The 23,360-nt window shown below is 39.7% G+C and overlaps 2 protein-coding genes across 2 annotated transcripts; both read right to left on the bottom strand.

Annotated features, from left to right (window-relative positions):
• Positions 1-911: 911 nt before the first annotated feature.
• Positions 912-2,701, bottom strand: LOC134877292 (uncharacterized). Its single transcript, XM_063902753.1, has 2 exons — positions 2,601-2,701; positions 912-2,087 (listed from the first exon to the last, which is right to left on the bottom strand). Exon 2 carries the CDS (start codon positions 2,076-2,078, stop codon positions 1,320-1,322), a length of 759 nt encoding a protein of 252 aa, XP_063758823.1. The 5' UTR covers positions 2,079-2,087; positions 2,601-2,701; the 3' UTR covers positions 912-1,319.
• An 11,402-nt stretch (positions 2,702-14,103) lies between these two features.
• Positions 14,104-23,051, bottom strand: LOC134877326 (saccharopine dehydrogenase-like oxidoreductase). Its single transcript, XM_063902794.1, has 12 exons — positions 22,797-23,051; positions 22,170-22,282; positions 21,366-21,446; positions 21,047-21,176; positions 20,774-20,823; positions 20,217-20,347; positions 18,781-18,898; positions 17,605-17,724; positions 16,900-16,956; positions 15,922-16,033; positions 15,091-15,172; positions 14,104-14,972 (listed from the first exon to the last, which is right to left on the bottom strand). Exons 1-12 carry the CDS (start codon positions 23,026-23,028, stop codon positions 14,873-14,875), a joined length of 1,326 nt encoding a protein of 441 aa, XP_063758864.1. The 5' UTR covers positions 23,029-23,051; the 3' UTR covers positions 14,104-14,872.
• Between the last annotated feature and the right edge of the window lie 309 nt (positions 23,052-23,360).

The following is a 23,360-nucleotide window of genomic DNA, read 5'->3' as shown; positions in this document are numbered from 1 at the left end:
CAGTATTAAACTAAAATGTTTTGTTGTTGAAACGATGAATGACAGAAGTAAGGTAAATCAAGCATGACTCTTTTTCTTCTGGTTTTTATTTGAAAGTTTATCTTTATTCTCTGGCAGCTTTTCATCTACAGAAATATGAAATGGTTTTAAATGGAACGTTTTCAAATGAGTCTACAGGGCTGGATAATTCTCACTAAACTTTTCTGAAGTGACCCGAGATTTACATGTGAGCGTCAGACACGCATTTCCCAAAAAGCACGCTCAAATGATCTTTGGTAAAGGCAAAAAAGATTTATTAGACAAGAAAAGGGGGTTGATTTTCCCAAAAATAATATAAAGTCCTCAATCCAAATATGACTTCATCTGCTTCAGTTTAGAAAGAATTCATTCGACAATAATGTGACGTATGATGTGATTAGAAAACTGTAGGCTTTCTGCTATCTAACCTGAGACCAAACACTCTTTAGGACAGGAAAAAGATTTAGAGTGTGTGTGTGTGTGTGTGTGTGTGTGTGTGTGTGTGTGTGTGTGTGTGTGTCTGTGTGTGTCTGTGTGTGTGTGTGTGTGTGTGTGCGTGTGTGTGTGTTCAAGTTGTGCTGTTTTTTAACCACACCTAAAAGTCCTGCTAAGGAAGCTGTTATTTATTGTGTTTTCCTTAGATTTTTGCATGCGTGACTTTTACTTGTAGTGTTTTAACAATTTATTAACTGTACTTTTACTCAAAAGCTATGAATACCTCCTTTTTGTAACAGAGTATTTTAACACATCATTGCTACTTTTACCTAAATTATAGTGTTCTTATTTCAACTCTGTAAAATGTCTTTTTAAGCAGTCTGATCAATAAGGGCTCTGATTTGTCAGCACAACAACAAGAAATGGGATAACATGATGAAAAAACATGAAAATAGCACTTTCACATGCAGAGTTGTCTTTATTGAAAAGCAGTAAATATGCAGAAAGAAGTGATACTGAGCCTTAATATTCAATCATTCATTAACATTGTTCGTGACAAACAACCATTTGAAATTTGATTTATTTGAGAGTTTAACGTACATAGCATTGATACTTTCTAAAAGTATTAGAAACTCAGAGAGTAAAAGTAAAAGAGACAAAAAGCAGAAGGCATTACCAAAATGATTTAACAACATTGCTGAGCTTCCCATTTCAGCCGTGTACCATGATGAAGGCTTTCTCAGACTTTCACTGATGAACAGTCAGGTACTCAATGCCTGCTGTAGTGCCCTCGTTGAGATTTCTCTTGATAACGGTGACACCAGCCTTCTCATAATGTCCCAAAGCCTCTTTGTTGAGAAGCAGGGTCATGGCCTTAACAGGATTGGTGGATCCCTCTTTCTTGTACCACAGGTACACCTGGTTCCCTCGGCTGACTCGTTCAGGTTGACACTCACTTGCACAAAATTCTGCTGAAGGAGGGAAGTATACTGGCTGTCATTGATTGAGATTTGCAGATAATTGATTGCATCATCGGGGGAGTCGGTCTGACGGTACCAGATGAAGACAGGGGCTCCTCCTGAACCTTTGTTGGTATCTTCATCCACACGGATGTAGCCATCGTTAAAGAGCTGCATGTCTGATTCATAGGAATCAGTGGCAGTGACATCACAGATGTAGGTTTGCTTCTCTCTCTTCACAAAGGCATAGATCCAGTTCCCTCCTATCCCGCGGTTCAGATCACAGGCCAGTCTCTCCCAGTCTTGGCTGAACTTCTGGGCCTCACAGGGTGCTTGTTTAGTGACATTGATCTCCATTATGGGAGTATCATATGCCGTGGTCCCTTGGAGGTACCAAAGGTAGATGGGATCACCTGTTGTTCCAGTGTTGAGATCTTTAGGGATCTTTGTATACCCTGCCTTCTTCAACCCAACACTCATTTCGAAGTTGAATGTAACTTGAACTCTGGTGATGGATACTGGTCCATGTTTGTACCAAAGAAAGATGATGTTTCCTCCTGCTCCTTCGTTCAGACTGACATTGATTTTGTTGAAGCCTTTTGATTTGAGCCTTTGCTCCTCCGCTGCATCCAGGGACACATCAAGCTCTGAGATGTAGGTGGGCATTGTGGGTAGCTGCATTAAAGAAAGACACATCATGAGTAAACACAATTAGAGTAGCTGCACGTCTCTTCGTTTGTCAGGATTGTATTCTAGCTCAGTTGAAAAGCCAAACATCAAAATGCTGTTAAATGTGGATCGCCATTATGAAATACAAAATAAGGTAAAACAAAATGTGCATTCATGCTGCACAGAATTCTGAATATGGTTGATTCAAATGTTTCTGAAATGATAAATGTACCACAGCAAGAAAAGTTGTTTGATGCATTTGGTCATTGTGGTAAATTGCATTTAGAGAAGAAAATGATGCGCAAACAAATTAGGGCAAAAGGTTAGCTGCATGCCTCTGCCTTGTTAGATGAGCTCCAAATAATCAGAGATGAGATTTTAAATACACGTTAGCATATTCCCATCTAAAATCATTTGAAATGTAAACGTGAATGCATACTGCACACAATGATAACGATCAATTCATTTTTTTCTTAAATAGGTCCCCACCAAGAAAATAAGACCCTGTTGAACACTTACGTGTCTGCTGACAGTGAATGATAGGCAGGAAGAAGTCAACTGGTCTGCTGAAGTCTGCTGTACTCACCACAGGCCAGCGGCCCTTATATAGAGAGCAGATATGCTATGGATCATTGTGCAATCACTTCATAGGAGGAGTCATTTTCCAATGAAAATAATAAAACTAAAATGAGTGGCTTACTTGATGGACATGCCTACCTGAAAACGAGCCAAGAGGTGTTGTCACCTGAAAATTAGAACACAAACACACACACACACACACACACACACACACACACACACACACACACACACACACACACACACACACACACACACACACACACACACACACATCGTTGTTTCTAAAGAAACTCATTAAAGATGTTTCACAACTCCAGTGTACAATTTCATCATGTTCTTGTTTATATAGAATAATCAGTATAAGGCCTCTTTTAAAAGCCAAAAATACTGAAACCCACTCTTTATAATCGCTATAATATTTAAAGGAGAGATCTTTCTTTTTTTAAATGTGCAATTCAATTGAAAAGGTTTGGAAAGTTAACCTTAAACTGTCCTTATAATGTTGGGAGTCGTTTCAGTGGGCCTCAGGTAACATATCAACATGAGTTGTCTCTCTCCTCGTGTCAGAGCATTCTAGGTCAAATATAAACAGCTGAAAACAGTTAGGACTGGCCCAGTGTTCTTTGCATGTGAGCAGATAAATGTCAACCTCTGATTTTTAGATGCCATTCATGTGATACATCAATCTGACTTCCTCCAGTGGGGTCAGAGATCATTCTTTTTTCCTGCCATTCAACAGTGTTTATTCCTCTTGGGAGCATGGCTAGATTGCCAGAATCATGATCAATACGTGCTTCTGGCAACATAAATATGTGCACCAAATTTCACTCAGGTATTGTTTTGAGATATGTTGGGCACAGACAAGACCATAAAACATAGATGACAGAAGGACTGGAAGGAGAAATGAACTCTGAGACTCTGTCAGTTCATGAACTGCTCTTCTTTCTGGACTCATTTATGAACTTATTTTTAGTTGTTATAGTGTATGTTAGGGAATATTTTGTGTAAGCTTGTAAACCTTTAGCTCATTTGCATCTCTTCTCTCTGTCCTTTTCTGACCTGGCTCTATGGCCTTGCAGGTGCTGTTATCTTCATTAAGGAGGAGCAGCCTGGGATTTCAAAGCCTTGTTGTTCCCACAGTGGGTACAAGCTCAAGCTGACCTAAGATTGGCTTTATTGTTTAGGGACAGCTAGCGCCAGTTTATTTGGACACAGCTATGCTCTGGTGAACACCTTATTTGTGACCTAGATGACAGTTTAAGTCAAAGGTATTGTCTGAGCTTGTTGAGTTTGGCGTTTGAAGAATGGTGATTATACATTTGGAACTAGTTAAAACCTCTTCCTATCCCTGAGATCTTCAGAGTTAGTTTGGCAACCGCTGTGGCAACTCGTGTCTACAGTAAATGTCTTGTTAATTCTCCGGCCGTAACTCTGAATAAACCCAACAGTGTTTTGCAATCAAGTTCCTGCTCTCCAGTGTCTCTCTGAGTTTTGTCTCCATTGCTTCAGAAGTTTCCACCACAGTGTATATGATATATTATATCACATGCCTAATGTAATCATAAATGGATTTTTCTATTCAACACTTTGCTTGCACACAGTCTGCACAGTTTTTGTATTTTCAGGTTCTCAAAAGGTCTCGGGAAAGCCTAAAGTGAATTTTGCTCGATTTGGCACGAACATCAACTAAGTGTCTTTGATATCTTTGATAACATTTCCTTGGCATTTCTGTGGAAGTCAACAAAGCTGAACGAGTAAATACAAAGAAAATTAAACTGAATTCCTGCCAAAACAACCCCCTGAATGATGTGGCGGTTACACACACACACACACACACACACACACACACACACACACACACACACACACACACACACACACACACACACACACACACACACACACACACACACACATCGTAGTTTCTAAAGAAACTCATTAAAGATGTTTCACAACTCCAGTGTACAATTTCATCATGTTCTTGTTTATATAGAATAATCAGTATAGGGCCTCTTTTAAAAGCCCAAAATACTGAAACCCACTCTTTATAATCGCTATAATATTTAAGGGAGAGATCTTTCTTTTTTTAAATGTGAAATTCAATTGAAAATGTTTAGGAAAGTTAACCTTAAACTGTCCTTATAATGTTGGGAGTCGTTTCAGTGGGCCTCAGGTAACATATCAACATGAGTTGTCTCTCTCCTCGTGTCAGAGCATTCTAGGTCAAATATATCACCTAGCAGCTGAAAACAGTTAGGACTGGCCCAGTGTTCTTTGCATGTGAGCAGATAAATGTCAAACTCTGATTTTTAGATGCCAACCATGTGATACATCAATCTGACTTCCTCCAGTGGGGTCAGAGGTCATTCTTTTTTCCTGCCATTCAACAGTGTTTATTCCTCTTGGGAGCATGGCTAGATTGCCAGAATCATGATCAATACGTGCTTCTGGTAACATAAATATGTGCACCAAATTTCACTCAGGTATTGTTTTGAGATATGTTGGTCACAGACAAGACCATAAAACATAGATGACAGAAGGACTGGAAGGAGAAATGAACTCTGAGACTCTGTCAGTTCATGAACTGCTCTTCTTTCTGGACTCATTTATGAACTTATTTTTAGTTGTTATAGTGTATGTTAGGGAATATTTTGTGTAAGCTTGTAAACCTTTAGCTCATTTGCATCTCTTCTCTCTGTCCTTTTCTGACCTGGCTCTATGGCCTTTTGCAGGTGCTGTTATCTTCATTAAGGAGGAGCAGCCTGGGCTTTCGAAGCCTTGTTGTTCCCACAGTGGGTTCAAGCTCAAGCTGACCTAAGATTGGTTTTATTGTTTAGGGACAGCTAGCGCCAGTTTATTTGGACACAGATGCTCTGGTGAACACCTTATTTGTGACCTAGATGACAGTTTAAGTCAAACGTATTGTCTGAGCTTGTTTAGTCTGGCGTTTGAAGAATGGTGATTATCCATTTGGAACTAGTTAAAACCTCTTCCTATCCCTGAGATCTTCAGAGTTGGTCTTGCAACCGCTGTGGGAACTCGTGTTTACAGTAAATGTCTTGTCAATTCTCCGGCCGTAACTCTGAATAAACCCAACAGTGTTTTGCAATCAAGTTCCTGCTCTCCAGTGTCTCTCTGAGTTTCGTCTCCATTGCTTCAGAAGTTTCCACCACAGTGTATATGATATATTATATCACATGCCTAATGTAATCATAAATGGATTTTTCTTTTCAACACTTTGCTTGCACACAGTCTGCACAGTTTTTGTATTTTCAGGTTCTCAAAAGGTCACGGGAAAGCCTCAAGTGAATTTTGCTCGATTTGGCACGAACATCAACTAAGTGTCTTTGATATCTTTGATAACATCTCCTTGGCATTTCTGTGGAAGACAACAAAGCTGAACGAGTAAATACAAAGAAAATTAAACTGAATTCCTGCCAAAACACACACACACACACACACACACACACACACACACACACACACACACACACACACACACACACACACACACACACACACACACACACACACACCTCGTAGTTTCTAAAGAAACTCATTAAAGATGTTTCACAACTCCAGTGTACAATTTCATCATGTTCTTGTTTATATAGAATAATCAGTATAGGGCCTCTTTTAAAAGCCCAAAATACTGAAACCCACTCTTTATAATCGCTATAATATTTAAAGGAGAGATCTTTCTTTTTTTAAATGTGCAATTCAATTGAAAATGTTTAGGAAAGTTAACCTTAAACTGTCCTTATAATGTTGGGAGTCGTTTCAGTGGGCCTCAGGTAACATATCAACATGAGTTGTCTCTCTCCTCGTGTCAGAGCATTCTAGGTCAAATATATCACCTAGCAGCTGAAAACAGTTAGGACTGGCCCAGTGTTCTTTGCATGTGAGCAGATAAATGTCAAACTCAGATTTTTAGATGCCATCCATGTGATACATCAATCTGACTTCCTCCAGTGGGGTCAGAGATCATTCTTTTTTCCTGCCATTCAACAGTGTTTATTCCTCTTGTGAGCATGGCTAGATTGCCAGAATCATGATCAATACGTGCTTCTGGCAACATAAATGTGTGCACCAAATTTCACTCAGGTATTGTTTTGAGACATGTTGGGCACAGACAAGACCATAAAACATGGATGACAGAAGGACTGGAAGGAGAAAAGGATGGTGATCACAGAGCCTCTGCTTACTGCTGAAGGTACCAATAGTTTCTTTGACTATAAAAGAAAACCACTCTAATTTGTGAGAGAATACAGAGTCTGGAGTGACGTCTTTACACTAAAGGTACATTTCACCAATAGAAATCCTACAAAATGACCTTTTTAATAAACCACATCCTCCACCTTAAAATGACCATTTAAGTATGTTTTTCTGCAACCTATAAAGTTAGTTCATTAATCTCATCCTCTTATATCTCAGAGTTTATTTTATTCATACTCCGATTTGAAACAAGTAGATTACAAAGTGTTATGCTGCAATTGTGAAAATCTTAATCTTAACTTTGAGATATAAGAGTTTGAGATGTATGAACTTACTATATAGGTTGCATAAAAGTGTGATCACCATCCTTTTCTCCTTCCAGTCCTTCTGTCTTCCATGTTGTATTCTCTTTGTTTGTATTCAACATATCTCAGAACAAAACCTGTCTGAAATTTGGTGCACACATTTATGTTGGCAGAATAAGAACGTACTGATTTTATAGTTTATATAAAAACGCATCAAACTTTTAAATTGAATGTGTCCTCTAGCAATCTAGATGCTCAAAAAAGGAATAAACACTATTGATTCATAAATTAAATATGTTGTTTTGATGACAGTGTCATCATGACACGTTTCACACTTTACTTTGATAACTTCAAAAACTGAGATTCACTCCACTCAGTATAGTAGAGGTAGCGGCCCATGTACTGGGGCGAGGACCCGGGTTTGATTCTGGTTGATTTGCCACATGTTATTCCCTGTGTCTCCCAGTTTCACGTCTGCCTCTTCAATAAAGGCACTGGATGCCCAAGAAAATGTAGATCCTGGATGGCTGGAGTGCAGGAACACAGTCGAGGAAACACATTTTTAGACATGTTTGTACAACATCATCGTTGCCATGGAGATTGATTTGCTGAAGCAACACTAGAATTCAGCACATGGAACAGATCAGAAGATTTTACTCCACATTCATTCTATTTATCAGGACTATAAACAACAACAAGGCTGATACTGAATTAGGTTGTGATCATATGTCCATGGTGTTCACTCTTTGCACTTTATTATATTTCTCTGATGTAGCTTGTCCACCAGCAGAAGAATTCCTTCCCTGATCCACTTGAACCTTTTTTTTGTCTAGACCCAAGGTGATTTTATGTGATTCAAATAATGATGCAAACACACGATGCAATTGACCACGCTTCATCTCTCTTTGTCTCACAGCTATTTTTCAGGGTCGAGAAGAGAAATATACCACTGAATGCTGACAAATGGGAATACAGCACACCCTGAGCTTGAGACTGTCAAAGGCAAGCTCATGGCTCCTTACAGAGCCTCAGTAAATACCCCACTCTGATTCCCATGTTTCATTCTGACAGCGGTTGCTAACAAGAGTCTAAATGAGGCTAATGTCATCACACCAAAAAGTAGCCGCCTTTAGCTTAGCGGTGTGATGTGCAGCCATGTGAACGTGATGTAGTTTGTTTTTGTTGTTTTCCTTTAATGTTTTCTTTTGTTTGTTCCTCCTCCATCCTTTTGAAACACTTACAGCAACAGTTGATTAAGTCAAAAGCTTTTCTTGATTTCCAAAATAGATTTGGTAGATATGTCTGTTATCAATTGTATAATGTTCAAGGGAGTTATTTCAGTGTAAAACCAACATTCTTCATTTCTTTTAAGTTGAATTGTAAACCAAACACCATGAACATGAGTACTACGGTCATGTTAATGAAGCTAAATGGAATGTAAGAGTGCAGGCAGATCATTAGGTAGATCCAAAGGTAGAAGGGTTGAGAGTTGGGGAGGGGGGAGGGACATGACATGAATATCTGCACAGCCATAATGGATAGGAGGCGCAAAGAAGACGGATGGGACTGCTCTCCAAATGGAAACAGCAAAACTCTCTGAGTGAAAAACCAAACAGCCCAACAGCCTTTCATCACAAAGTGCTTAAGAGCCTTTTAATATGGACTTTTTTTAACACCCACTGTCTGAGTAAATATGTTACTTTGAGAGGGTGTATTTTTATAGGACTCCTGCCGAATAGCTGCCAGCTCTTGTTAAACTCAACATCCCGTTCACAGATCTGAGATGTCTGCGCTCTAACCCTCATGTGATCCTGACTTCAGAGTTGTATGCTGTACACCAGCGGTTCCCAAACTTTTTTTGCGGCGCACCCCCTTCTACGTCCCAACCGGGTTGATGCACCCCCCAAAAAAACTCAACAAAAGAAACCCCGCAACAAAGCTTTGTTTTATCGCCATATAAAGACTCATTTTTAATCATGCGCAAATAACCAGAACACGCATGACGATAACAACATCAACAAAGTTACCTTCCACTTTTAAGAGGATGAGTGACAGACACAGGCTCAGTAACAGAAAGCAATTTTGACATAAATGTTAATATTTTCAGCTGCGTAAAAGAAAAATTGCAGCAATATTAAATGACCGTGGAGCTAACATCAACATCATCATAACACAACGGTTATGGAAATTACAACGACAGTACATTGAATTAAATTGCAATTAAGTTACAAACGATCCACAACATTAAAGAGCATGGGCTCAGAAACAGATAAAATAAATGAAAAGGAGGATCAATTTGAAACTTTTCAAGTGCTACAATAAAATTACACACGATCCACAACATAAGTAACAAAGAGCATAGGCTCAGAAACATAAAATAGTCCTAAATTAAAAGAGGATAAAAGAGGATCCATCTGGAACTTTTCAAGCGCAGCGCAAAAGTCGCTCAGCGAGAGAGAGAGATAGAGAGAGGGAGGGGGGTGGGGGACGGGGAGGAGGATGTGTGAGTATTTCCAGTAGGCCTATATTTGTAGCAATAATATCAATACCGACAAATACTTACCCATATTAATGCGACGGGTGGGCTTGCATCTTGGCACAAAGCTCTCCGAAGTTTGGCACAATGGAAGACAGTTTAAGCCTCAAATCCTTCTCAACAGCATCCAGTCTTTGCCGATGTTTAGTTTAACTGCTGCCATAGCAGAGAAACCAGCCTCGCCGAGATAAGTTGTGGCGAAGGGCATCAAAACTCTCAAGGCTTGCTTTGCCAGGACTGTGTATGATGTCAGTGACTCTGTCCAAAAATCCACAAGTGGCTTTCGTTTGAACTGTAACTGCAGTGCTCCATCATATGACAGCTCGATCAGCTGCTCCTGCTCATGAAATGACAGCTGTGGGACGGGCCGGGAAACTTCAAATGGATTGCGAATCCAAGCGTGAGATGTGCCCATAGGTGGGAAGTGTTTCCGTAGCTGCTCGGCGAGTTGGTTGAAGTGTTCAATTATGAGACTTTTCACATGCTCACCCAGGTCCACGTCATTTTCCCCCAAGAACTCGCGAAGCGTAGGGAAACACAGGCGTGTGTTCCCACTCACACAACTCGCCCAGAACCGTAGCTTCTTTATCATGGCCTCAATCCTGTCTTGTGTGTTGAACACAGTTACACTGACTCCCTGCAGACTTAGATTGAGTTCATTCAGAGCCAGTGGCGGCTGGTGGAGTTTTCTCCAGGGGGGGCTATAACTCCAAAATGTATACATAAAAAAAAAAAAAAGCACGCATACATGTACTAAGGTATCAAACGAACTGGTATTTTCATAAATGAAAACAACAAAAACAACATTATAGATAGATAGATAGAAGTGCAAAGAGAAACAAGTGCGATATATAGAGTATGTACAGTATATGCAATTAAGAGTGATTATGTAAAGATAAGGGCAGTATAAAGAGGTGGGAATAATTGGCATAGTATAAGCAGATGTAGTATGAACAAATATACAGATGTGCTATATTACTATACAGAGGGCCAATATACATATATAATAAATATCTATATATCTATCTCTATATATCTCTATCTATCTCTAGATATATCTCTATATCTATATATTTAAATAATATATATCATATATAACATGGACAATACACATACTTTATGACAGAAGGCTGTGACGTCAGCCCCGCCGCCAAATCCAGCTGCATTCAGCTCGGGGCGCAGGAGAGGTGCGCCCCAACATCGTCCTATCTCTTGTATTGAAGAGGAGCTACTGCGCATGTACAACTTTTAACGAGAGTCTATTCGCCTTATTCACCTGGCGGCCATTTTGAAACTCGAACGAGGCTGAGGGGTACACAAACCCGGAAGTTTGACTCCGACGCATACGATCTATGGAAGATTCAGCAGCACCAGCAATGGAAACTCCAGTGTGGACCACCAACCTTTCTTGTTTGCCAGAATTAACAATTCAAAATGTGGAGCAGTGGGCCAGTACCGACTGCAACATCCCCCGGGCGGTGTTAATTAAAGGATACAGTAACTGGATCGAAGGTTTTATACACGACATTGAAGGTAAGAATGGACGCTAATTTACCTCAGTTTCTGCTAGCGTGTAGCAGCTAGGGGTAGTAAGCTTAGCTGTGATATGGAGTTGTTGACTGTACTATGTTTGATTTTATTTAAAACTTAACATGTATTTAATCGACACACCATGACTATCATCGAGATCCGTGGAAACATTACTGAAAATCATCAACAGAGAAATACTGTCACTACACAGTTAATACATGCATTACAAACTTGTAACTTAATTCATCTAAATACTACCTTGCAGTTCTAACAACACTCCTCCTCTCTGGTCTGGCAGAACTCCATGCAAACACAGTTGGCACAGCTCCCGGTTTTAACTTGGTGATGCCAGTCTTGCTTTTCACAAGGCAGTCTTGGAGGAAATGCTCCGAACACACTTTTGTGTATGTGTTTATCTGCATCAGTTAATAAAATGTAATCATACAAACATTTTAACATGTATAATTTCATTGATCAGACTCAATGTGACTCCTACATCCTCATCCTAGTTAGGAAAACTGATGTGATGTGTTTCCTAGGTTAGCTTGTGACTAGAAGCTAATACAAACAATACACTCAGAATATGCTTATACTAGTGAATTTGTGGTGGTAGATTTTAATAACATACTACTAATGTACTAGACTGTATATTTCAACAACCTGGCTCTCCGCCTTAATCTATCTACTAAAACTTGCGAGTTCAAGCTAGCAGTAGCCTGGCTAGCTGCTAGCGATACAAGCTAGTTATGGAGACGGCTCAGCCTCACAGCAGCAGACATATAAAACTCAATAAAACTTACCTTAAAATTACGACCAGGATCCCTTCTGATTTTTACTATCCATTGCCGACGTAGTCCATGATCGATGGGGAAACGGTGAAAAGTTTGTCCTCGGTTAGATTTTTTCCTTTTGATGATGTGCATTGGGGAACACAGCAGTGAGGCGCCATTGAAATCGCGTTGTGAGAACTCCCGGAAGTGGTAAGTGTACCCCTCAGGCTCGGTGGAACGTTCGAGGTGAATAAGGCGAATGGGCAAAGATTCCTGCGCCCCAGGGCGGAAATACGTCACCAATCAGACAATGTCAACGAACGAAACAACTTTACTCATCATTAACTATAAAATATTTATCTTGCACATCTAAAAAAATATATACATATATTTTGAAATATTTTTATTTTATTATTTCATTTTTATTTAATTTTTTTAATGTCTTATTCAAGGAAATGTGGTGAGAGGTGAGTGGTGGGGCGGCGCCCTATTGGCCAGCCGCCACTGTTCAGAGCTGAGAAGATGTCCGCTAGATAGGCGAGCCTCTTCAGAAAGTCTTCGTCATGCAGACTGGAGGCCAAATGAAACGGATTCTCCTCAAAAAACTACTGCAGTTCGTGCCGGAGTTCAAAGAGCCTTGTCAGCACTTTGCCGCGGGACAGCCAACGCACATCTGTGTGCAGCAGCAGTGATTTGTGTTCGCTGCCCATCTCATTACATAACACTGAATATTCTGGAATTTAGCGGGCGAGCTTTGATGAAGTTCACCAGTTTGACTGCGTCGTTCAGCACTGCAAGTAGATCAGCTGGCATGTTTTTGGCTGCGAGGGCCTCTCTGTGAACACTGCAGTGTAACCAGCTGATGGATGGACAGACTCTCCTAATATGAGCTATAAGCCCCGTGTGTTTCCCCGTCATTGATTTTGCCCCGTCTGTGCAAATTCCCACACAGCGCTCCCAGTCGATCCCATTGGTCCTCATAAAAACGTCAATTAAATTGAAGATTTCCTTTCCTGTTGTTCTGGTAGCAAGGGGCCGACAGAACAAAAAATCTTCTTGTAGGCCTACCTACCGTTCCCTCAAAAAGGTAACGGCTGTCTTCTTCTACGTTTCTATCAAAAACTAATAAATTATAGTTTTTTGATTTAAAATAAAAGGGATTACAAAGGAAATGTTTATTGTTCCTGTTTTTTTATTGTAGTCTATGGAAAAATCCCACTTAAAAAACAACACTGTGTGATATTTTTACACCAGACCACCATTACATTTTTCATCTCGCGCGACCTCCCCACACTTTGGGAATCCCTGCTGTACACAATTCTTTCCACTAAGGCAGCGCACTGTGTCTCCAATCTCAAAGGCACCAGATGACCTCTACTGTCATGTCCTGTAAATATCAGTCAGCAGTGGTAACACTGACACCTGGTGGCAGAAAGAGTGGCTGCAGTTTTCACAAACACAAAACATTAGAGAAGTTTGTTATTAACCAGACTAGGCATTCTATAACATGCAGGCCCAAAGCCATATTCAGATAATGTAAATGTAATTGATTTACATTTTGAATCCTATACCTGTAGTTGATCATTCACATCAGCAGGGCAAGAAGTCCTTCAAAAACCTTAATACTTTGTTTAGTTAAATCCATTCAAACTTTATGACAAATAAGTATTTGAACAATCAATGTTATATTTTGAAACCATTTTTTTTACGTAGCCCCTTATTAAGGTCATGTTGTCTTGATGTTGTTGAATTGACACCAACTTTTTTTCAAATGAAACTGATTTGTGAATGAGATTGATTTTACTTTTTTTGAGGTGATTACGGCTCAGTGGGTTAGTGCACTCATCTTCAGATCAGGGGAGCACCGATTCAATCCCACCGTGACACCCTCGCAGTCAGCGTGCCGCTGTGTCCTTGGACAAATAATTGCCAGTTGTCTGGTGATCAAAACATTAACCACTTTCAGCTGTGGATTTGGTGCCCTGGTAAGTATTTTCGCAGCAAGCCAATTACTGTTCGATTGAGTTAAAGAAGAGTGTGTGCTCTGATGGAATTGTAGGAATATAGAACTCTGAAACAGTGTGGCTCATTGATATGTTTTTAATTGGACAATAATGCAGCCGTGTCACAGAGGAATGAGACACATTGGGCTGTGAATACACAGAAAGTGCTTGTTAGCAGATACATGTATTGTTGGTACAGTATCACAATACAGCAGGCTCATCCTTAAACATCATATCCAGAGTGTTTAATACAGTTGACACACAACCGTAAGCTTGAAACACTTGGGAGTGCTAGCCAATAGAAGCATGACTCTTACATAGTGATGTTGTTATGATACAGGAGGAGTCCAATGGGAGAATTTTGGACTTTGCAGACCATTTACATCCACAAAGTTCAATTTCAGACTTGATCCGATCATTAAAGTAATATCATATCGTACACAGGAGAAGGGAAACCCCAAAAAGCCTAATATATCCTATTTAATCATATTTCTATAGTTTCTGCTCTGTTTTAAATTAGTGTTGAAAGTTAAGAATATTATTGATTGAATCAATACAGATTATTTTCATGAATGCATAGTCAACACGTTTGCCGTTTTAAGAGATGTTAGTGAGAGTTGAATGTTGGTAGAAGTTTGTCTTTGAACAAGACAATGATTCTCTTCCTGATGTTATTGCTCCGTTCCCAGCTTGGATCAACTCTCACTGTTTGCCAGTAGATGCAGGGTTCAGTGACACACATGGTTGAAAGTGGTTAAGTTGACACGTTGGAAAAGGGGCAACATCCCCAGTGGACATCAGTTAAAATATGATATAATGGAACTGGTAAGTGGCGTGAGCTGAACAGTTTTTACTCGTAGCTTTTGACTGAGAACTTGATGCTGTGATTTTGGAGGCGCTCGATCAGACTGGTTTTGTGGAAGGCAGCTCCTGGAGTGTACACCCCTCCTCTGTGAGAGAGAATGTGTGATTAAGTTAGAATGTAGGCAGGTTTACATAGATGATACAGGGTGTCACAAAATCTCTACTTTTTTTGACAGAGGGGACAAAAAAAGAGCACAGACTGACCTCCTGGGAAGAGAGTGCAATTCATTCAGCAGCGTTAGGGCTGCTTGCACAATAGCAGAAACTGTAGCGACATAACCAGGCTCTGTGAACAGAACAAACAGGTGGAGGTCAGAAAGTTTCATGAATCCCATTAAAGACCAAATCCAACAATGACTTAACGGCCAAGATTTGTATCTGAACTAAAGTCTGATATCTGTGAAATGATACGCTGTGAAATGAAAAGGATTATTTCAGAATTTTAAAACAGTTTCTCAGTCCATGTTAACTTGAAATCTTGGCTGAAATCTTTGCTTTATAGTTTGGCTGTTGTTTAACTCCAATTCTTCAAGACTTTTCACCCTTTTTTAAATTATTTGGAGGAATCCAAGAGAAACAAAGATTTCTTAAAGAACGTAAGGTAAGGATTTAAAATACAAACGGTAATTTTGTGGGTATAGTTTTCCTTTAATCAGACTGAATTGTAAGAATTGTTTCAGACAGAGGGTGAAAAGTAGTATGAGAAATGTTGTTTAATACAAACACGTCACAGTAGAGGCATAACATACAAATAAGAACCTGAAAAATGAGCATTAACAAACAAAAGTCATGTGATGATTCAGAGGTCTGGTACCCAAAATATGTACTAGATGTATTACAAGCCACAATCAAACATTGGTTTACATCACTTTAAATACATTATTTTTCACGTTGATTTGGCTTATTTTACAGCAACAATTGACAGTCATAGTATGAAAAGCACACGTCAGATTCATAAGGACTGGTATAACATCTGTGGCTCTATATTAAACAGAACAAGAGGTGTACTAAACATCAGCTGAGTGTACTTCTTACCTGCTCCTATAACCTGAGTGCAGATCTTTGTGTTTGGCCGGCCCTGCGTGGGATCTGTCCCCTCTGAGTACCCCTCCCCGAAGAAAGTCAAACTGAAACAGGTGTCTTCTATCTGAGAGAAGAGAATGAGGGAGGAACTGATCTTTAATGAAAGTCAAACACAATCCAAAATACTATGCTATTAAACAATAGATAATAAAAACTGTACGATAAACATCACTAGAGATGTAATGGTTGTTCGAAGTACAAAAAAAAGTGAGTCAACTTTAAATATATTATATTTAATAGCTGCTTCAACAAAGGAACAAAACAGTAACAAAGTAGTACACAGAAAGCTAGTGTATTTATTATATTAGAGTGCTTGTGTCATTTAAAGTGGCTCATCATAGTTCATCCAATTTATTTAATCTGCCCCAACTCTAAAATGAAATACCTTGAAAATGTGGTTTGATTCAAGCTTTTCTCTGTAATTTATTCTTAACTGGCATATTCAATAGCTTAGAAATGCAAAGTGATATGCCTTGAAAGTATTAACAATTGTGCAGTTCATATTGATTTAACCCAGAGATTATAATCCCATACAAAAGGAAATAGATAGAAATTAGTGTAAGGAGGTGGACTTTAGTTTGTTGTTTATTTTGTGTGTTTTACTAGTATTTGATTTAGTTTTTTAATTTGCTCCTATGTCTAGGATATAACAAGTAACAAGTTAAAATGTACAATACTGTTTGCTGAATGTACAAAAGAAAATATCTATCAAAAACTAAAATAACTGTTCATCTATTGGACCTCATAGTACAAACTAGCTGAAAGAAAATAGGTCTTTAGGGTGTCTAAATTACACACACTTCATCAAGCAAACTACGTAGGTTCCTTTTAAAAGGTTCGACAGCCATGTTGTACACTGTCCAAAGAAGTCGTTTATTATATCAGGCTACACAAAGCATACAAATATATTTAACTCATCGGGAGTGTTACCTGCTTCATGGTTGGACCAGACTTGGTGAACAAGCCAAAGGAGAAGAACGATGGAAACTTTAGGGAAAGACAAAAAAACAAAGTTGGTAAGGAACTAATACTATAAACATAACATCCCACAAACTGCCGCTATTTTCTACGTTGATCAGTTGCTGTTACGCAGTGCTGACACGATTGAAAGTGTATAATCCATGTTGATTTGAGACATTTCTACACTGCAAAGCATGAAGTAGTACCACAGCTGTTGTCTCACTCTGCTGATGCATTTAAAGGGGCCATTGTATGCTCATGTTCAGGTTTAATGATTGTATTTTGTGTCTTTCCATGCTTTAATGTTCCAAAAGCTCTTCATTTTTCTCATACTGCCTGTGCTGCAGCACCTCTTTTCACCCTCTGTCGGAAACCAGAGCCCAGTCTGCTCTGATCGGTTAGCTGGCCATCATGTACAATGAGCCAGAGCACTAGTCAATAGGAGCGCAAGTATTACTTATTGATGTTGATTGTGGAGTGTGTTGGAGCGAAACTCCCTCTGGAGGGAACACAGGGACTTAAGCTTTGGCAGACCGTTGACATGCACCAAAACCTATAGAACACACTTGTAGAGTTAAATGAACTCCCGTACTAAGGGACTGAAATCATCTGCTCTGAACAGCCAAGTTACAGAAAACAAACAAGCGTTTCTTGATTTAAAAAATGGTTAGCTACCGTGGTGAGGAGTTTCCTGCCCAGGCTGAATTTCACCATGAACCAGAACAGAAGGCCGCCGCAGAAGAGCTTGATCACTGAGAAGAGGCCACCGACCCCGACGTAGGCAGTGTACTGGACCTGAGGATGGAGAGAAGAGAGGGTGGTAAAAACAGGTAAAGGGTGACATTTTTTAATAAATTATAAGGAAGGGGAAGATGGAGTGGGGGAGGGTAAAATGAGAGATGGGGGGGGGGGGGGGAGTGGTATGTTTGACAGAAGGGGGAGGAATGGAGGATCATGTAAAAGCTGAGGGGCACAAGTGGAAGTTAAGGAGGGGGAGTTAAAAAACAAAACAATTGGTGCGAGGAAAAGGAAGATTAGATTTTTACGGAAAGGAAGAAGTGATTGATCAGATGATGGGCTAGGACACACGGAAGGGGTGGGACTGAAGGCTCTTTGTCTTCAGCATGGAACGGGGAATCGTTACAGTCTTTGACCCCATGTCACACTGACACTGTTTTTGTTTGTTTCATTTTATGGAAGACGTGAATAAATAAGCCAAAGAAGGGAAATCAATGCCTGAGTTTTATTTAGGATGGTTTGAACGTGTGAGTCAAGAAGCGGAGCCCTGGTTATGTGGCCCAGTATCAAAGACACCACAAAGAATGAGCCACGACCTCGTCAAAGACTCGGGACCGCTGGAATAACTGATGTTAAAAGAAGCACCGCTGACTGGAATCTCGGCTTGATATTTGTGAATGAAAGGAGGAAACTCGGCCGACGTGTACAACTTGTCATGTGAACGAGAATAGACTAATGAAATAGGCAACGTCTGAATAACCACTTCTGGACAGCAACCACTGAAAAGTGACAGCTACCTGAAAATGATACATTTCGGTTTGCTTACATTGGCTAACATTAGCTACCCGTGGCAACCCCAGGGTCTGAAAAGTGAAGCCAATGCAGGAGTGTGTGGTATGCATTCCTCTCTACCACTGAGAGAAATAATTATTGTGGCATTTAATGTGAAGGAAGATCAGCAGTGTACCAGAAAAAAAAAAAACGAGGAGGATTAAGATGTATGTACAAATAATATGCTTGGAATTCAAGACAAAACTCAACAAGTTAGCTTGAGCTACAAACATTACACTGATGTGAGACACCGTGTCAATTCCCATGTCAATAGAATCTTACTGGTGACTGGTGATCCTCCTCATAAAGGTGGCGCTGGGTTCTCCTGACGACTGAGGGGTCAGAACCCATAAATGGGATGGCATATTGCTCCATCTCCTTGCTGAAAAACACTAAACCCCTAGACACACACAAACAGACAAACCAAATGACAAAAAGAGAAAGCACAGTTGTCAACATTCACCATCTTCCTCTGCTTGCAGTATGAGCACAAGTGTATTCAAGCTCAATACATCTATTGATGGTCTACTCTATGCCTGCCGGGCCTTTCCTTCCAATACAATATACCCACGCTGAATGTGTCTGTCAGGCATGCAGAAAAATACAGTTGCTTAAAAGGGTCAGATCACTCATTTAACACACCTGCTCCCCATTCACACCTGAGACCTTGTAACACTAACAAGTCACCTGACACCAGGGAGGGAAAATGGCAAATTGGGTCAAATATGGCCATTTTCACTTAGGGGTATACTCACTTTTGTTGCCAGCAGTTTCGACATTAATGGCTGTGTGTTGAGTTATTTTGAGGGCACAGCAAATTTACACTGTTATTCAAGCTGTACACTGACTACTTTACATTGTATCAAAGTGTCATATCTTCAGCGTTGTCCCATGAAAAGATATAATAACATATTTACAAAAATATGAGGGGTGCACTCACTTTTGTGAGATACTGTATATCTAGAAGGCAGACATTTCTACCAACATCTCCAAAACTCGGCAACAAATATATACAATTTAAAGTAATAATGAATCCCATAACAGCTATGAGGACAAAAAGTTGACCTTTCACTTCATTGGTAGAGTATGTTTAATTGCCTTGAAATAACTTCTACGTATAGCATATGTTTTTTAAATTACATTTATGAAGTGATGACTGCATTTGCTCCAATGGTACTGTATTGTAAATATATTTTTAATACAATAATCTTGCACTTCAGAAAGAAGCTCGAAATGTAGGTCAAGGGTAAAAATGCTTTTATGCTAATTTTCAGGTTGATATCTATATGTAGTGCCCCTACTGTGACATGTCTCCATGCTTTAATGTTAAAAACGCTCTTTATTTTTCTCATACTGCCTGTGCTGCAGCACCTCTTTTCACCCTCTGTCTGAAACCAGAGCCCAGTCTGCTCTGATTGACTAACTGGGCCAGGCTTTGTCGTGATCAACTGTGAAGAGATGTCCCGCCCCTCAGACAATCACATACAAAGTGTTTGAGTGCTAGCCAATAGAAGTCATATAGACAGTCAAATGGAGATTCAGGCAGGGGGAGACGACAGGAACTCACAGGGATTTTAGCCTTTGCAGACCATTGAGACCACTAAACACACAAAACTTAGAGCTTCCCTGACTATTTGCTGCCAAGCTCTACATTCCAATAGCAATCATTTAAAGCAAAGTGTTTTAGCCAGACAGTCATTACTTAATAATAGCTTCACCTCTTTTTGACTTTGGCTCCCACCACAGGCAGTGGCTTTTGGCCAAACTTCTTCCTCAGCTGGCGGAGGGATCCGCTGTCTGCGAAACCGTGCACAGCCGACTGCCAAGTGGCATCGTGACCAGAGGAGCCCTGCAAGGGTCAAAAGGGAACAATAACTTATCTCACAGTGCAGAAAAAACAGGAATATTCCCCTCAATTACACCACAATGAACTCCATGTGTGTTGAATTACTTTAGTTAAACTCTGAATCTGCAGTAGATGTGCAAAAATGGCCAGGGTTTTGTTTTGGTTGTGCATATTTAGTCAGAGAAATAAAAAATGGCAGTAGAAAAACAGGTTACACTGCTGCTGTACAGTTATTACAGTTATTATGCTGTTTGTATTTTTATTGTCCTTTCAATTTCCCAAGAGCATCTGTTAAATGATCTTCCTGTTTCAAAGGGATAATAATTAGTCAATATTAGTGTTTGCTGGGAGTGAGGTCCTCTTCCACTGTTCACTCAGTACAGCTAAAGTAAAATGCAATGTTTTATATAACAAGTATTACTTTATTACCTCGGGCCCACTGGTTATATTCAGGAAGCCCTCCACAGCTGTCAATGTTCCTGAAATCAGCAACCAAAAAAAACAGCACATTGTTGAAGACCAACTTCTGTGTAAAGTATATTTTATTTGACCATATTCGGAAATGTTGAGAATGTAATCAAAGATTTATAAATCACAGCAGTGTAGGGTATAGTGTTTAGCACCCTGCACCTTGATATGTTAAAGGCTCTTAAAGATGTTTTATCTCCTTCACTGGGTATCTATTTTTCTTGTGTTGCCTACCTTTGAACTGTTTCTGTGTGTAGAGAATACCCAGGTCCGCAGGTATGGAGTCAAAGCCACAGCTGCCGATCACATACACTCCCTTGTCCAACGCTTTAGTGTGGTACTCTAGCTGCATACGCTCTAGGAACTGTAGAGGATGGACACCCACACATTCACATATAGACTTTTTAATTTATATAATAGTATACACGCAGGCACAGTGTAATCTAAACGTGATCTAGTCAGTCAACTTTAGAATCAATGAGCTAAAAAAATATATATACATCAAGGTCAATAAATAGGTAGAAAACATAGAACCAGATCATTATTTTCCTACCTGAGGCTCCCCACAGATGTCTATGTAGTGAGCTCCATTCTCTACGCAAGCTTTGACCACTGGTTCGCCAAAGAATCTGTACTGAAAACACAGAGAAAGAGAAATGATCAACATAACATTTTAGTTTCGCGGGTTTGAATCTAATTCCTGTCAAATGTCATCCAAAAGTAATGCCATTAAATAATCGGCAGCGATGAATGCCTGAAATAACAAAGCTGATTATGGGTTTTTCATTGATCCGACAGCAGGAACACTCACATTTTGCATTTGCTTTTATTTATGTAGGATTACAGGATTTTTGTTGTTTACCGAAAACAAGGAGATTCAATTATTTCACTTAACATGGTTTTTGGCTGACACCTTTATCCAAAATGAGTTACATACAGTAGATTTCAATACCGTAGATATGCCCACGGGGAAATTAGGGCTTAAATAAGTGCAGGGAGTGGGATTAAACCCATAAACCTCTGATTTGCAGATCAGCACACTAACCCTCTGTGCAAATAAATGTGTAATTGAGTGAACTAGAATTGTGTGTGTGAATATATATATGTAACTTGTTTTGTTTTTTATTTAAAATAAGTGCACTGTAGACAGAGTGAAGCAAACACACAAGGCAGAAAATAACAGTAATTTCAGTTCAATATTTTGGGTTTAGACAGTTAGTATTATTAAATTGTAGTATTTCATCAGATACAAAACATTTTCATATATTTATATATTTATATATAATTTCATCATTATATATCTGCCATCACCCTTCCTGCTTTTTAAATACTCTAAATCCCATATGAGTCTACTTACAGGTCCCACACAGTTGAGAATCACCTGGCCTTGTTGGCACATGATGGCCAGAGACTCCTCTATAGACACATCAGCGACAATGATTTCAATGTCTGTCCTCAGCTCGGGCATAGCTGTCAGAGGAAAAGAGAAGAGATCATCTTTCAGTAACTTGTACAGAGAAAACATGTTACACATAATCATTACCCAATTTATGGTACTGTATCTCTTCATGTCAGAATCGAACTCGCATTTTTGAATCGGGGTTAAGCAAAGCTGAACATATGATGTATCAATATAAAATACAATTGTTTCTAAATGCTTATTGCTGCACATTATCACATGAGGACAGGACGTGTCGTCAGATGCTTGTGACCTCTGAGCCACACTGCTCAATAACCTGATAAAAAGCCCGTGTCTGGAGCTAGAAAGCTGTTTTTGATGCTAAACAATAACTTCAATTTAGGAGTCAAGTTTAAAAGTGTTCATTTGTATATGCATGACGACAACAACTACGACTGCTGTCTCTGTCAGTGGAGTGAGTAAAGTGTCTTGCGGCAGAGAAACAGCCTGACATGCGATCGTTAAGAGCCTTGACAGCAAACACTTAGTGTCTCAAGTAGCTAAAGCACAGCCCGTCAAACATACCCAGCCTCCCCGCGGCTTGTGTCAACACTTCACCCAGTCGCTGTCTGCTTCTCCCGGCCACAGCCCACTTCAGACAGCTTCCATCGGGACTCTCTGCAGCACAACGGGCAACCTCCTCCACAACAAACTGTCCGGTGAACCCTGTGGCGCCGAAAATGATAATATGGTACGGTCTACTAGAAGTTACAGCAGCCGCCATTGTTGCGTTGTTTAATTTGAGAAGGTCCCGCATTGTCACGCGTGAACTCCGTCTGGACGCTGATTGGCTGAAGTTCTGATTTATCCTGACCGCAGTGCTTTATTTCGATTAATCCGCAAATGAATCCGCAGCATCAACAACGCTTTTAACTCTTCAACCTCTAGTGACAGTGGTATATGAACATTTCCTTTGTATTTGATACAACAGATTTAAAAAATATTATTTATTTGTGTTTACCCACTGGTATCTTGTTCCAAATGTATTTAATTTTTTACCATGGAGGCGACCATATCCAAAATCTAAGGCACTGTAATTCGACATGTCAAGCAGTAGCCTGTGAATTTGCATAAATATATTCCTAAATA

Source organism: Eleginops maclovinus, chromosome 15 (genome assembly GCF_036324505.1).
Source record: "Eleginops maclovinus isolate JMC-PN-2008 ecotype Puerto Natales chromosome 15, JC_Emac_rtc_rv5, whole genome shotgun sequence".
In the NCBI taxonomy this organism is placed as follows: domain Eukaryota; kingdom Metazoa; phylum Chordata; class Actinopteri; order Perciformes; family Eleginopidae; genus Eleginops; species Eleginops maclovinus.
This window is presented reverse-complemented; position numbering and strand designations above follow the sequence as displayed.

Coding starts and splice junctions, on each gene's coding strand:
- LOC134877326 (XM_063902794.1), bottom strand. CDS start 23,028: ATGCGGGACCTTCTCAAATTAAACAACGCAACAATGGCGGCTGCTGTA. Junction 20,824..21,046: donor CACACAGAAACAGTTCAAAG/GTAGGCAACACA, acceptor TGCTGATTTCAG/GAACATTGACAGCTGTGGAG. Junction 20,348..20,773: donor ATATAACCAGTGGGCCCGAG/GTAATAAAGTAA, acceptor TGACCCTTGCAG/GGCTCCTCTGGTCACGATGC.
- LOC134877292 (XM_063902753.1), bottom strand. CDS start 2,078: ATGCCCACCTACATCTCAGAGCTTGATGTGTCCCTGGATGCAGCGGAG.